General features: G+C 42.3%; 1 protein-coding gene across 3 annotated transcripts in view; it reads right to left on the bottom strand.

Annotated features, from left to right (window-relative positions):
- Positions 1 to 2,958, bottom strand: part of LOC136677768 (rho GTPase-activating protein 29-like) — a 50,384-nt gene extending 47,426 nt beyond the window's left edge. For 2 of the 3 annotated variants that reach the window (XM_066655388.1, XM_066655386.1), the window contains exons 1-3: positions 2,838 to 2,958; positions 2,274 to 2,325; positions 1,549 to 1,799 (exon numbers count right to left, since the gene is read on the bottom strand). In XM_066655388.1, the coding sequence (XP_066511485.1) occupies positions 1,549 to 1,750 (202 nt within the window). In that variant the 5' untranslated portion in view covers positions 1,751 to 1,799; positions 2,274 to 2,325; positions 2,838 to 2,958. The remainder of the gene's footprint in view (positions 1 to 1,548; positions 1,800 to 2,273; positions 2,326 to 2,837) is intronic. The other variant, XM_066655387.1, reaches the window with a different exon arrangement.
- Between the last annotated feature and the right edge of the window lie 10,694 nt (positions 2,959 to 13,652).

Raw genomic sequence — 13,652 nt, 5'->3', positions numbered from 1 at the left:
ATCTCCAACACAACTGTATTTACACTTCTCTCCATCCTACATCCCTTCTAACTGTGTGTTCCCACAATGTGGCGACCCACAAGGTGAGTGATCAGTCATTTCCTTGGGGAGTGCATGATTAATAGCTGTAATTTATCAACAAGTGACACTGCGCCAGAGCGATAAGTGACAGATTGTTCTCGGATTTTGTCAGTGTCAAACAAATGAATGATGGCAGAGCTAAGCAACGTTTTACACCACTGGACATACTGGCCCAAGATCCTCAGCTTCTGTTCTCTGAATATTCTGTTCCCACTGGCATTGTGTTCCTGTTCTCAGCATTGTAGAGATAACATGGATGTTTCTTATTTGCCCGTTTTGTATGACGCCTCTTTGTAAAAACACAAGGACAATTCTCAAGAAGAATTGAGTTTGGAAGAAAGCAGCAATACATATCTTTGTATCTCCCAAAATAGTAACTTTACAGAAGAAAAATACTTTGTTGAATATCAATGGAAGTAAATGTAAGTACATTTTATTAGAAGTAATTTTAAAGCATTTCAATTGGTCCACAGGAATACCACAGGATTCTGCTCCTTTTACCATTTATGGAGAAGAATGCCACCATTCCCATCAAACAGACCAAAAATCCACAGTGTCTCTGATGGAGGCTAATAATAGCTGGGAAAGTAAATATACTGGATTCTCCAGCATTAAAACCACCCAAAGTCCACCCACGGTGGGGGTAATAAATATAAACAAAAACATCTGAGAGTGTCCAAATGTTTGTGAACACCCTTCTGTAACCAGACCCCACTCAGGATAGTGTGTACATCCCTACCTGTGAAGATCCATACCTGTGAGACAAGCTGAAGGCTAATTATGTGAAGGCTGAACACTATTAGATCCTCACAGTAATGTTCCAAAACCTAGTACAAAACCTCCCAGGAGAGTACAGACTGTTCCTCCAGTGAAGAAAGGAACACACACCTGAGGAACGACCCTCAGTTCAAAAGGGATGGGGGTCCACAGACACGCAGAGACAGAGAAGGAGGTGAGACGGAGATTAGACATAGAAGGCGGAGCCATCCTCTAGGAGGAGGAGATGTGGACATGTGATTTACGCTCCCAAAGCTTTCAGCTGTGTATGGAAGTGAACGCTGGTCTGATTTTCTGGGAGGTAAAGGTTAATGAGCCGAGGTTCAGAAAGACTGGTGTCATGGAAAGTGAACAGGTGAGCGGACAAGTGTGGTTCTGTTTCCTACAGAGGGATAAAATCTTCAATGAATCTACATCCCCCTGACATGCTACATCATTCCCAGGAACTCCAGGTATAGGCCAGATTTCTCTATGACTGCAATGAGCTACAGAATTCCTCTGATGGCCAGGATGCAGACTGGGAGAGAGTAAAGGGACAGTAACATCTCCTCCCTCAACATTTACAGCTGAGGAGGCTCTGAGAAAGTCACATAACTTCCAACACATAAACCCACCACTCTATTTCTCTCTCTGTGTGTGTGTTTGTTTGTGTGTGTGTGCTCACTGGCACGGAGACTAATTGAGACTCACCCTGTCGGTGGAAGGCCTGTTTGAGGCTCAACAGGATGTTGGCAAAGTTCCGGACGTCACTGACCAGCTGCAGAATGTAATCAGGACGATCGGCGCAGAGGGTCGTGTCATCAACCGTACCGCCTGGGCCCCTGCCACTATCCCACAGCACAGAACCACTCCCTACACCACCACTCACACTGACCCCGCTCTGACCAAACATCCCAGCGGTTACCACAGCAAATGGGCACTTAAACCCTCATTCACTGTACCTACGAGGGGTAGAGAGAGAGAGTAAGTTCATCTCAAGTCAATCATATAATGATTTCAATTAAGAAGTGGGCAGGTAAAGGGATAGAGGGCTATATGGACAGATCAGCAGAAATATAAATATGATCTGTATTACTGTTATTACTATGCCAACAATAATATTGTTATTACTACATATATCTCTAATATTATCTAACATTAATATCACAATTTTTGCTACAATTATATTAGTATATTTTAAAATTGGAATCACAGAATCACATGATAATAACTAATTGCCACCCACCGCCATCCCGTCTCAGAGTATAATAAATACATCAGTGAATAATATTAACACCAATATACAATATATAACAATGCCTATATACTTTCTTGATCTCATCACACATCCCTCACTCAAACTGTGCCTTAAAAACATTTCAGAGTAAAATCCCATTTAAACCATGACTTCTCTTTTCTTTCAGCATTTTACACACCTCGTTTCCCTGTAAAAGCCAAGGCTAAAACAGCTGAAATCTTCTGGACTTCCTGGAATGTAAGAGATCTTTATCATTAATTCAGGACTGAAAAACCTCATTTCTAAATACTTCTCATACCTAAGATCTCTGGCTTGAGTTAAACCAAGTCAAAGCCTACAGAAAATGTAACTTGTTTAAGTCGTATTTAATTTAGACAAGGGTTTAAAGGGTCTCATTTTTAAAACAATGACAGCATAGCTGGATTTCGAGGTTTAGGGGGAGATTTAAGACGGCTAACAAACACCTGAAAAATACACAAATACGAAGAGTAACAAATTAATTTGTAATTCCATCTTGAGTGGTTCTACCTTAAAATGAACCCGTAGCCGTGTTAATAAATAGTTTGGTTGTTTTAGGTGAAGCTAGTGCTATAAAATGCAAAAAAATTACACTGTGCTGGAAGAATTTTCCGTTCCACCTTAAATGATGCAGTAACTCCTTCGCCATTTAAGGTGGAACGGAAAATTCGTAAAAGACAAAATTCAACAAGATAACATCGAATAAATGTAAAATTGTACTTACTAAGCAACATCATACGGCTGGAGTTTTAGTTTACATAAAATTATAGTCCATAAAATCCGGTTTTAAGCGATTTCTGAGTTAAAATCTGTAAGTCTCCAACTGCACTCTCTCTGAGGTAAACCGTAAATGTACTGCAAAAACTTCACATTGGCTGGCGCTGTTTCCCATTTCGCTCCTCAATTGAGGTTGTGTTCATTAGTTTGTATTTTTTTTATTTCCCACACGTTTTCCGACAAATCTTTGTGGAGGGCACATTAAAGACAAATCCATGTATATTATAAAAAGTCACACTTTGTGTTTTATAACATGATGAAATGTTTCTGTCTTTGCACGACTGAAATGCCCAGACCATATTTGCTGTTTGATATTTTGGTTAGATAATTTGTTTTTATATACAAATGATAAAATTATAAGGAATTATAAGGTTATAATTATAAATTGTAGGGACAAAAACCAGGGATGTGTTAAAATATTTACTACATAATATTTTTATTTAAGGGCGGCATGGTGGTGCAGCAGTATAGTGTCACAGTCATACAGCTTCCCACTCCTGATGACCGTCTGTGAGGAGTTTGGTGTGTTCTCCCCATGTCTGTGTGGGTTTCTTCCAGGTGCTCCGGTTTCCTCCCATGGTCCAAAAAAAAAAAAAACAATGCGTTGGGTAGGTGAATTGGTGACTTAAAAGTGTCTGTAGTGTGAGTTTTAGAGGTGAGCGGATGTCTGTCTGTCTGTGTGACACAGTAGTGAGTGTGTGTCGTCATGTGAAGGACTGGCACCCCTGTCCAAGGTGTGTTCCCGCCTTGCGCCCAGTGATTCCAGGTAGGCTCCGGACCCACTGCGACACTGAATTGGAAAAGCAGTTACAGATAATGAATGAATGAATATTTTATGGCTTGTATTCTTCTGATCTTAGGATTTTATACCTTAATGTAAAGTAGTACATGAATAAAATACATTGTTATTATGGTTATTACTGTTAGAAGTAGGAACAGAATGGAAAGAAGGACAAAGCTGTGGTGGATAAAATATTCCTCGGCCGAATTTTCCATATCCTGAAAATCCTCCACAGGTGTTTTGTAAAGAGTCCTTCACAAATTACACATCGATGTGGTGTCTCGCCGATGTGATATGGTTGATTGTTGAGACTAGTTTTGGTGAACGGAACCAGGCATCACACACCCAGCATTTTATTCCCTTTTCACCTTCACCAGTGCCAGCATGGTCTACAGAGTCTCTGATTATAGTGGAGGACAGTGTGTCCCCCACACAGCACCTTGCACGTCCCTCTCCTTTACTGTCCTCACTTTCTTTGAGGAGCTTTTAGAGGAGGATGCCCAGTTCCATTCATCTCAACTACTGTCCTGATACTCTTCACGGCTCTGATCATCTCTGTGTTTACAGCCTGGCCTGAAGACCCTGAAGAGGAATTCCTCTGTAATGTCGGTCCTGCTGTGGTCTTATTGTCAGAAATGTTCTCTTTAAAGTTGTTTATGTGTTTATTTGTGATAAATATGTGATGTTTACTGCTCATCACTGTGACGTTAATGTCCAGAACTTTCTGCGACGTGTGGATGATCTACAACGGAATTTATAATTATGCATTAATTACACTGCAATTATTCTGCATTACATTTTTAATCTTTACTAAAGGTGCATGTGTGTGCGTGAGCAAATGAAGTGGTTGAGGTTAGAGTGCAGTGGTGTGTAGGTTACAATGTGGTGGTGAAATGTACTGAACCTTGTTTGTGCGCCTCTGTGTAGTGAGTGTTTTACCATTAGGGGTCGCTGTAGGAGTTTATCTGCTTAGGTAAAAGTCGCCGACCCTGTTTTACCTGTTTAACATATCTTTCTCCCAAACGCACACCACTACACACATAGGCGTTACACCACTGTTTAACCAGTATTTATAAATGTCCATCATTTGTTAACTTATTTCTCTCTGTGTGTGTGTGTATATGTGTGTGTGTGTGTGTTTGCAGTGCAATCAACCAAAGTATTTAAGGCATATTTATTCAACTTTATTGCTATGATGCCATTTGTAAGTGCGTCATTTATTAATGGACTACTACTCATTCATTAATGAGTGTCTTTCATGACCTTTATCCAGTATATAATCAATAACTAATAAAATACCTCTTCCTCCCTCTCTCTCTCTCTCTCTCTCTCTCTCTCTCTCTCTCTCTCTCTCTCTCTCTCTCTCTCTGTCTCTCCCTCTATCTATCTATCTATCTCGGATCTCGTTAGTGAATAATTTTCTGAAGTTTGGTCTGAATGAAGCTTTGTTTCAGAGTGAGACTCACCGCACACATACTACCTCAGGTACAGAACTACACTCATATATATATATATATATATATATATATATATATATATATACACACACACACACATACACACAAACACACCCCAGTACGGGTTTTCAGGAGGAACTACATTTTTTCTGCAGATATTTGACCTTCTATAAACTGTGCAACCTGGACAATTGCATCACCAACCCTGACCAGTTGCTGACTCAGGACCTGGAGAAGTTCTGTACGAGTGTTGTGGACCTTTACTCCAACATAAGCAAGGTAACACTCACTCAATCACTTACTCAGTCATTCACAGACTTGAACAGTGAAGAGGACCTCTGTGTGGGTGTGTGGGTGTGTTTCGGCAGCCACTGCTGGACATCACCATCTACATCTTCAAACAGACCTTGGTTATCAGAGCCACAGTGAGTCTCAAACCGTTTTATATTTCATTTATTTTATAATATAATGTTTATAACTGTTTATAGCACTTTGAGGCTCTGCTCGTTTCTGAGGACCCCTGGGTCCAGGGGGGCCACACAGACACAGAGATGGTGTACAACAGAACACCTGATCCATTACACACAAACACACACACACACACACATGCTCAGTTACCTACTGCTGTGGGGGTTACTGGGGGAATTCTGAGGGCTGTATAATTTGGTTGCAGTTTAGCAGTTTGAGCAAGAATTGATTGCATCATGACGAGTTAATTACATAAATTCTGCGCACTGAGCCGCTCTGAAAATACATTTGTAGTGGATATGATGAATGTGTATTAATTTCTAATTCAAAATTGTGACTTTCTGAAGATGTGATTTGATATACCCAAACTTTAGCTCGTTTCAGAGACATCTCTAACCAAGATCGTAAGGTGAGATAAACCTCCAGAGCAGGCCCATAAAACCCCCTCCAAAGACCCTTTTTATGACTTAAGGACCCCCAGGGTCAAGAAAAGAATGCAGAGAGACACAGAGACTCAATCTTGATTGAAACTCACAATGCCCTCTTACACCTTTAAAGACTGTTTACTCTAAAAAGACTCAAACATCCCAAAGTTCTTACATGGAAACAAGTTGTATATGGGCGCAACTGTTTGAAATTAATCCCGTTTTGACGATCAAAATAGGTGGAATTAATTTACATGTGTTTAAAGTCATTTTTGTTTATATGAATTTATGTAGAACCAAGGTAGTCACATACTATGTGTTTCTGGGCAGAGGAGCTAGAGTGCAATGACATCATGCACTCTAGCCATCCCGCATTCAAGTGAATGGAGGGATAGTGAAGGAGGGATTAAATGGGACGGATGAGTGTGAGAGGTCCGATATTTGATGTGATGGGTCTTGGTGTACCTGGGTCCGACCGTTTGTCAATTTTGAAGCTACAGCCACGAAATTTCAGAGTTACAGCAGGTTGAAATTTTGGCCAATGCATTCCTATGGGAAAAATTCCGAAATCCGTAAGTTGGATCACTCCAAAAAGCACAAGCAACCCGAGCTGGCATAGGATCTATGACCATGTGAAGTTTTGTGGCTGTAGCATGAAAACACTAGGAGGAAATAGCATTTTATATTTTGTGAATAGAAAAATAATATGAAAAGGGAATAATAACAAACCAAATTAATTTAACCATAAAAATTTACTTTTATGGTTAACTCAATCTGTTAATTTCTGGTTAACTCAAATTACAACAGTACTCCCTTTGGAAAAACAGACATATAGCTTGCATCATTGGACCATGTATACTGGCAAAAAAAAATGTTAGTTACATGGTCCTGGAGGTTCACTAAAATTTACTGGTTGTAATGCAACAGTAAAACTAAAAAAAAAATAAAGTTCTTAATCCTCTAAAACAGCTGGAAACCAAAATAGCATTTCTTCTAGAAACACACCTTTAATGATATTCATCAGCAAAAACTGTGCAAGAGGTGGGTGTTATGGCAATTAGTCTAGTCACCAGAAAGGAAGACAGATTCTTCTCAGATCCGAGGAGAAAACAGAGGAATAAAGACACAGAGTCAAGCATTCACTCCAATTTCAATTTATTTGGACAATCACACGTTTATATATGCCTTTTGTCACAAACACTTGTCTTGTTATCTCTGATTACTTCCCCAAGTCTTAGACATTCTCAGTATGATTTTGCTAGCTAATTCTTCCTTCTCCTTATGTTGCCCTCTTATGTATATTTGACATTTGGATAAAGCTTCTAACTTATTTGGATTAATCTAGCTTAAGCAGAACCTGCAAAACACTTCTCCTTTCTCAAAGTTACACTCAAGGTCAAGCACAGCACATTCTGTTGGGTCATTACATATCATCTACTGTCTTAGAACATCATACATGGATTACAGAGTTAATTTGCATTTTTCCATCATATTCCCCCCTTTTCATGATTAATATGATTTAGTTATGATTGATCACATGGAATGAATCACACTTAATCATAATAAATATATCAAAGAGTATTAAAATAAATGCAAAATATAACATCAACCACAGACCAGCTATGCTCTTGGCCTGTGCATCATAACTAATGCATGTAAAAATGTATCACTGCAATCGATTACATCTCAACATCATAAGGCACCTCCACATCCGAAAGACTCTCAATGGAAACATAAATGAGTTGAAGCATTTCAAAGGGCAGTTCATCCAGGGCTGGATGGAGATTCATATAGTCGGTGCTGGGACAAAGCTTCTATGTGGATTAGTTTTGGTGATGTTGTAAACAAAAGAACCACCTGCTCTTTCTATTCTGTTCACATTTTAAAGAAAAGGTCTCAGTCCACTAACTCAGAGGTCTTTCATATCCTGTCCACTTTAGCATTTTGGAGATATGAAGTTTTGCTGCACACAGGTTTTCCTCTCAGACCAGGCCCCATTCCTGGAGGACCAAAATCTCAACACAAATATAACCTTACACAGCCTTAAACATGAAACCACAGCCTTAAACATGACCACACAAAATGTGTCAGTGATAAAACGTTTAAACAGGAACAGCTAATATATTATGCATAAATGATCTGCCGTCCAATATGCTACTTTTTACTTGTAGCTGAACTTTACATGCTGTTTTTGCACAAACTGTACACGTTTGTTGTGGTTATTGTTGTTTTTGTTTGTTGGTCTTTGATGGTCTATACAGATCAGTGTGGTCAATGACATCAGGTCAAGCAAAAATAAGAAATTAATGTGTCACGCCCTAGTCCTGTCATGCCTGTTTTCACCGCCATGTGCTCTCTCTGCACATGGCTCTGTCTGTTGTTGTCCTTGTCTCCGCCCATGTCCTGCCTTTGTTCCACCTCCTTGTCCGCTGTCCTCATTATCTGTCTCAGGTGTGTCTCATTTGCATGTGTATTTAAGTCCCCTTCTCTCACTCCCTCTTGTCGGACATTTCACCTTTGTTTTGTCAGGTTCCCAGTCAAGTCATGTTTTTTTGTGTCGTTCTCGTTTGATTCCAGTTCCCAGTCTCGTTGTTTTGCTTCCTTTGTCTCGACGCTCAGTCTATTCAATCTGTCCCTCTATTCGGTTTGTTCTGTCTGTTTTCTTCCTTGTGCCTCTCTAGCTTGTTTCTCTGGTCTGTTAGTGTTTCCTTTCCTGTGCTTTGTGTACTTTTGTGGTTTCTGTCTGTAGTATATTAGTTCTCTGTCTGTCTAGTTCCCTCTGTTTAGGTTTAGTCAGTAGCTGTCTCTTTAGTCTAGGTCTCTGTTTGATTCTTTCTGTCCAAGTCTGCCTGTCTTTGTTTTGTTAACCTTAGATTAAATAAAGTATTCTGTGTTTTAGCGAGTGCGTCCGCTTCCGTCAGTCTGCTCTGTGATTCCTGACAGAATGTCTGACCACAATAAGGACGCAGCTAACACAAACAAACCTTTTGCGAGGTGTGCTATTCACTGGACGCCGTTCCATACTGGTCCCAAAGATCCTGTGGGGGAGGTTTTAAAAGCGGCTTCGGAATGGAGTAGCCGGCTCCAGCTCATGCCCGGCGCGGTTCCTTATCCCCTACCAGAGGAGTCGACTCTTGAATCGAGTGATTACTCCAACGTGAATCGTAGGAACCAGCGAAAGAAGCGGGCTGGAGTCTCCCCCTCGCTGATGGATTACCCCCTCAGGTCCGGGGAAATTTTTTGGGGGGGGGATAAGGGTGGGGGCTGTTAGCCTCCGACTTCTGGACAAGGGAAGTGAGGCTAACAGGGGCGCACCTCTGGGGGATCCAGGGTTAAAGAGATCCCTCAAGAGTGCACCCATCAGACCCCCTAAACCCTTAACAGTTCGAGTACTGGATGTCGTCGCAGGGCCCCCTGCCTCCATTTTGCAAGCCTTTATGCATTTCTGGATGTCTGTCAAAGGCGACGCCACCTGGCCGCTCCTGTCCCCGTGAAGGCGGCCACCCAGGCTGCTCCTGTCCCTGTGAAGGCGGTCATCCAGGCCGTTCCTGTTCCCGTGAAAGCGGCGAATCCAGCCACTCCTGTCTCCATGAAGGTGGCGAACCCAGCTGCTCCTGTCTCCATGAAGGCGGCACCCACCGCTCCTGTCCCAGTGAAGGCGGCCACCCAGGCCGCTCCTGTCTATGTGAAGGCGGCAAACCCTGCCGCTCCTGTCTCCGTGGATGCGGCACCTGCTGCTCCTGTCTCCGTGAATGCAGTACTCGCCGCTCCTGTCTCCGTGAACGCGGTACCCGCCGCTCCTGTCTCCGTGAATGCGGCTTCCGCTCCTATATCTGTGAAGGCGGCTTCCACAGCTGCTCCTGTCTCCGTAAAGGCGGCCACCCAGGCCACTCCTGTCTCCGTGAAGGCGGCCACCCAGGCCGCTCCTGTCTTCATGAAGGCGGCTTCCACAGCCGCTCCTGTCTCCGTGAAGGCGGCCACCCAGGCCGCTCCTGTCACGGTGAACGCGGCGCCCGCCGCTCCTGTCACGGTGAACGCGGCGCCCGCCGCTCCTGTCACGGTGAACGCGGCGCCCGCCGCTCCTGTCTCCAAGAAGGCGGCCACACCGGCCGCTCGTGCTCCTGAAAATGCGGCTTCATCAGCCGCTCCTGACTCCGTGAAGGCGGCTTCATCCCGCTCCTGGCGGCATTCCCTGCCACGTCTGTTCCTATGAAGGCGGCGTCCCCCACCTCTTCTGCTCCAGTGACTGTGGCCATGGCCGTTTCTGCTCCAGTGACTGTGGCCCCGGCCGCCTCTGCACCCGTGACTGTGGCCCCGGCCGCTCCTGATCTTGTCCGTAGGTCGGCCCCAAGGACTTCATGGCTGATCCCCAGAACTGTGCCCAGGCTGGTTCCTCAGACATTTGACAGTCCTGGGCATCCCTCAGTTGTTTTTGTTCCTATGTCTGTGTTCATGTCAGTCCCTGTTCCCCTGCCAAGTCCTGTCCAGTCCCCTGTTAATCCAGTCCAGTCCCCATTTCAACCCTCTGTCCTGTCTCAAACCTCAGTTATGTCTCCACTCCTGTCCCCTGTCCTGTCACCTGCCCCTGTCCAGTCTTCTGTCTCTAAACCTGTTCAGTCCCCAGTCTTGTCACAGTTCCTGTCTAATATACAACCCCAGTCTCCTGTCAAGTCTTGTGTTTCCGGTCCCGTCCTGTCTAGTCCATTCCAGTCTCTAGTCCTGTCTCCTATATCCGGTCTTGTTTTCCGTGCCCTGTCCTGTGCCAGCTCCTGGGGGGTTTAAGTGTACGCACCCCGGGAGTTGCGCGTCCAGGGGGGGCATCTGTCACGCCCTTGTCCTGTCATGCCTGTTTTCACCGCCATGAGCTCTCTCTGCACATGACTCTGTCTGTTGTTGTCCTTGTCTCCGCCCATGTCCCGCCTTTGTCCGCTGTCCTCATTATCTGTCTCAGGTGTGTCTCGTTTGCATGTGTATTTAAGTCCCCTTCTCTCACTCCCTCTTGTCAGACATTTCACCTTTGTTTGATCAGGTTCCCAGTCAATTCATGTCATTTTGTGTCGTTCTCGTTCTCATTTAATTCCAGTTCCTAGTCTCGTTGTTTTGCTTCCTTTGTCTCGTTGCTCAGTCTAGTCAATCTGTCCCTCTATTCGGTTTGTTCTGTCTGTTTTCTTCCTTGTGCCTCTCTAGTTTGTTTCTCTTGTCTGTTAGTGTTTCCTTTCCTGTGCTTTGTGTACTTTTGTGGTTTCTGTCTGTAGTATATTAGTTCTCTGTCTGTCTAGTTCCCTCTGTTTAGGTTTAGTCAGTAGCTGTCTCTTTAGTCTAGGTCTCTGTTTGATTCTTTCTTAGCGAGTGCGTCCGCTTCCGTCAGTCCGCGTCCTTCAGTCCGCTTCCGTCAGTCCGCTCCGTGATTCCTGACATAATGATTCAGATTAAAATATATGACCCTCAAGTTTATGTTAGTGGCACATTAGATTTCTGCTGGATTGATGGAAAGTCAAGAAAAAAATTAACAATAGCCTGTATTAAAAAATTGAATGTTTTTGTTACATATTAACCCATTAACTCCTGCCTCTGCATTGTAATTAGCTGAGGGACATTGTAAGAGTGCGAATATTGCACGGTAATGTCACTCTTGACAAAAGCTCTTCTAGTATTACTCCACCACATACACACATAACCAACAGTGACACCAGTACTTATAGGACAGCAAGGGGCACCTGACAGAATGGAAATAATCTACCTACAGTCATACAGTCATACACAGTCTATCTACAGTCATACACTCGAGGTTCATGCTGTAATCCATTCATCTGCACTGCTGACCCTCACGGACACACTGAACCTCTCTGTCTAAAGCTCACCCAGAGGATTCTGTAAGACTTGTTCTTGTTAGAAATCATTGAGAAGTTATGATGTAAATGCAGATTTACCAAACTGATTTTGTATTTAAAATATACATCATTTAGGGGAAGTTAGTGCTTGGTCTCTTTCTTTGGAGAGTCTGGTAGCCTCTGTTATTGGTTCTTCAGTAAATGCACTGGTACCGGATTGAACCAGGAACACTCACAGAACATATGAAATAATAAATAGATATTTGTCTGATTAAAGCGACATTAAAAGCTTGTGTCAGTGTTGAAACAAGTGTTCTACAGAAAAAAAAAAAAAAAAAAAAACATTCAGGGGAAACAAGACCTCATGCAGGGTATTCTGTGGAATTTGGTGGATTTGTTCTTTAATGAGACAAACTCTGTAGTGCTGTAGACCGAACAAACTAGAGTTTAATACTCCTCTCAAATAACACCAACAACATGGTTTAGAGGAGAATTGGTTATAATTTCTGCGCATTAATTTATCAGTCATTGATTCTAATCTTTAAGCTTTATTTGAAGAAAATGGTCTAATGTTTAATTAACAGTTTTTCTGATTGAGTTTCATAAATTTATTAGGCAATTTCACCTTACATCTTCATGATTGGATGTTTTTTTTTAATCATTTTTAAGGATTTATAAGCCAGGTATCTTTATTCTTTTGTGTCTCAGATGAGTTTATTCTGCTTTGATCTTTAAATTTACCACAGACTAAAGGTTAATGTTGGAAATGATGTGGTGTCCAGCGTCGTCATTCAGAACTCCTGACTAGGTGAAGCAGTGCTCTTTTAAAGGTCAGATACAGTCAGTTTTCCAGAAGCTGATCTTTGATGGTCAGTTGGTCAGTTGAACAGACCCTAAAGCTACAGTCAGAGACCAGGTATACGTCCAAAAACATTTGATATTGATGACTCTTAAAAGTGTGTTTCACAGGATTTGCTGGTCTTCCTGATCTACCACCCTCAGACCTTGAGGAGCTTTTGAAACCCTGAAACTCTGAAGCTTGAAAGACAGGGAAAACCAGTCGAGGGGAAACTCCAACCTGAAGGTCTTGCCCTTAAAGCCCCTGGGAACCCATTTTGAAATTTTGTGTTTTTGTGTATAATTCTAAACTTGGGTGTTATGTGAAAAGTGATTCCTCCACGTTTAATCACAATTAATGAATTAATGAATCACAATTAATTCAATTGTTTGTAGGTCACCTTCTCTGACTTCTGCCTTTTCTGATCTTTTTGCCTTCCTCTGATTTTCCTGGCCTCCTGACTGAATGGCTTCTAGTTGGTGTGCTTAGACTTTTTTGAGTCATGCAGTTCCGCCCACTTGAGAGGGGACTATTCTCTGATTAGCTATTGAGCATAGAGCCATGCAACCGCCATGTGGTTTGAGCATGCAGTTCTACATTAATTAACTTTAACTACTTTTGCTTAGGATGACAGTAGTGGATAAACCTTTTTTATATTTTACTGTTGATTTCTTTCCTGAATTAATAAACTGAGTATGATAATCTGGGCATAAAATTACTCTAGTCATTAGATATTAATTGGTATTCTTTTAGATTGAGGAAGGAATTAATCTCCTTATTACAGAAATTCATATAAAATCATGCAAACAGGGTTACACACATTTAGAGAATAATATAGAATCACACATCATTTTGGATAATATAATAAATTTGATAATGGATAAACTGGATAGGGGAAATGCATAAATATGTCTATGATACCTTTCCTTTTAGGGAAAGACAGATAGATAGAGACCATTTGT

The sequence above is a fragment of the Hoplias malabaricus genome, chromosome Y (assembly GCF_029633855.1).
Source record: "Hoplias malabaricus isolate fHopMal1 chromosome Y, fHopMal1.hap1, whole genome shotgun sequence".
Taxonomy (NCBI): domain Eukaryota; kingdom Metazoa; phylum Chordata; class Actinopteri; order Characiformes; family Erythrinidae; genus Hoplias; species Hoplias malabaricus.
The sequence above is the reverse complement of the archived record's forward strand: the minus strand, read 5'-3'. Positions and strand labels throughout refer to the sequence as shown.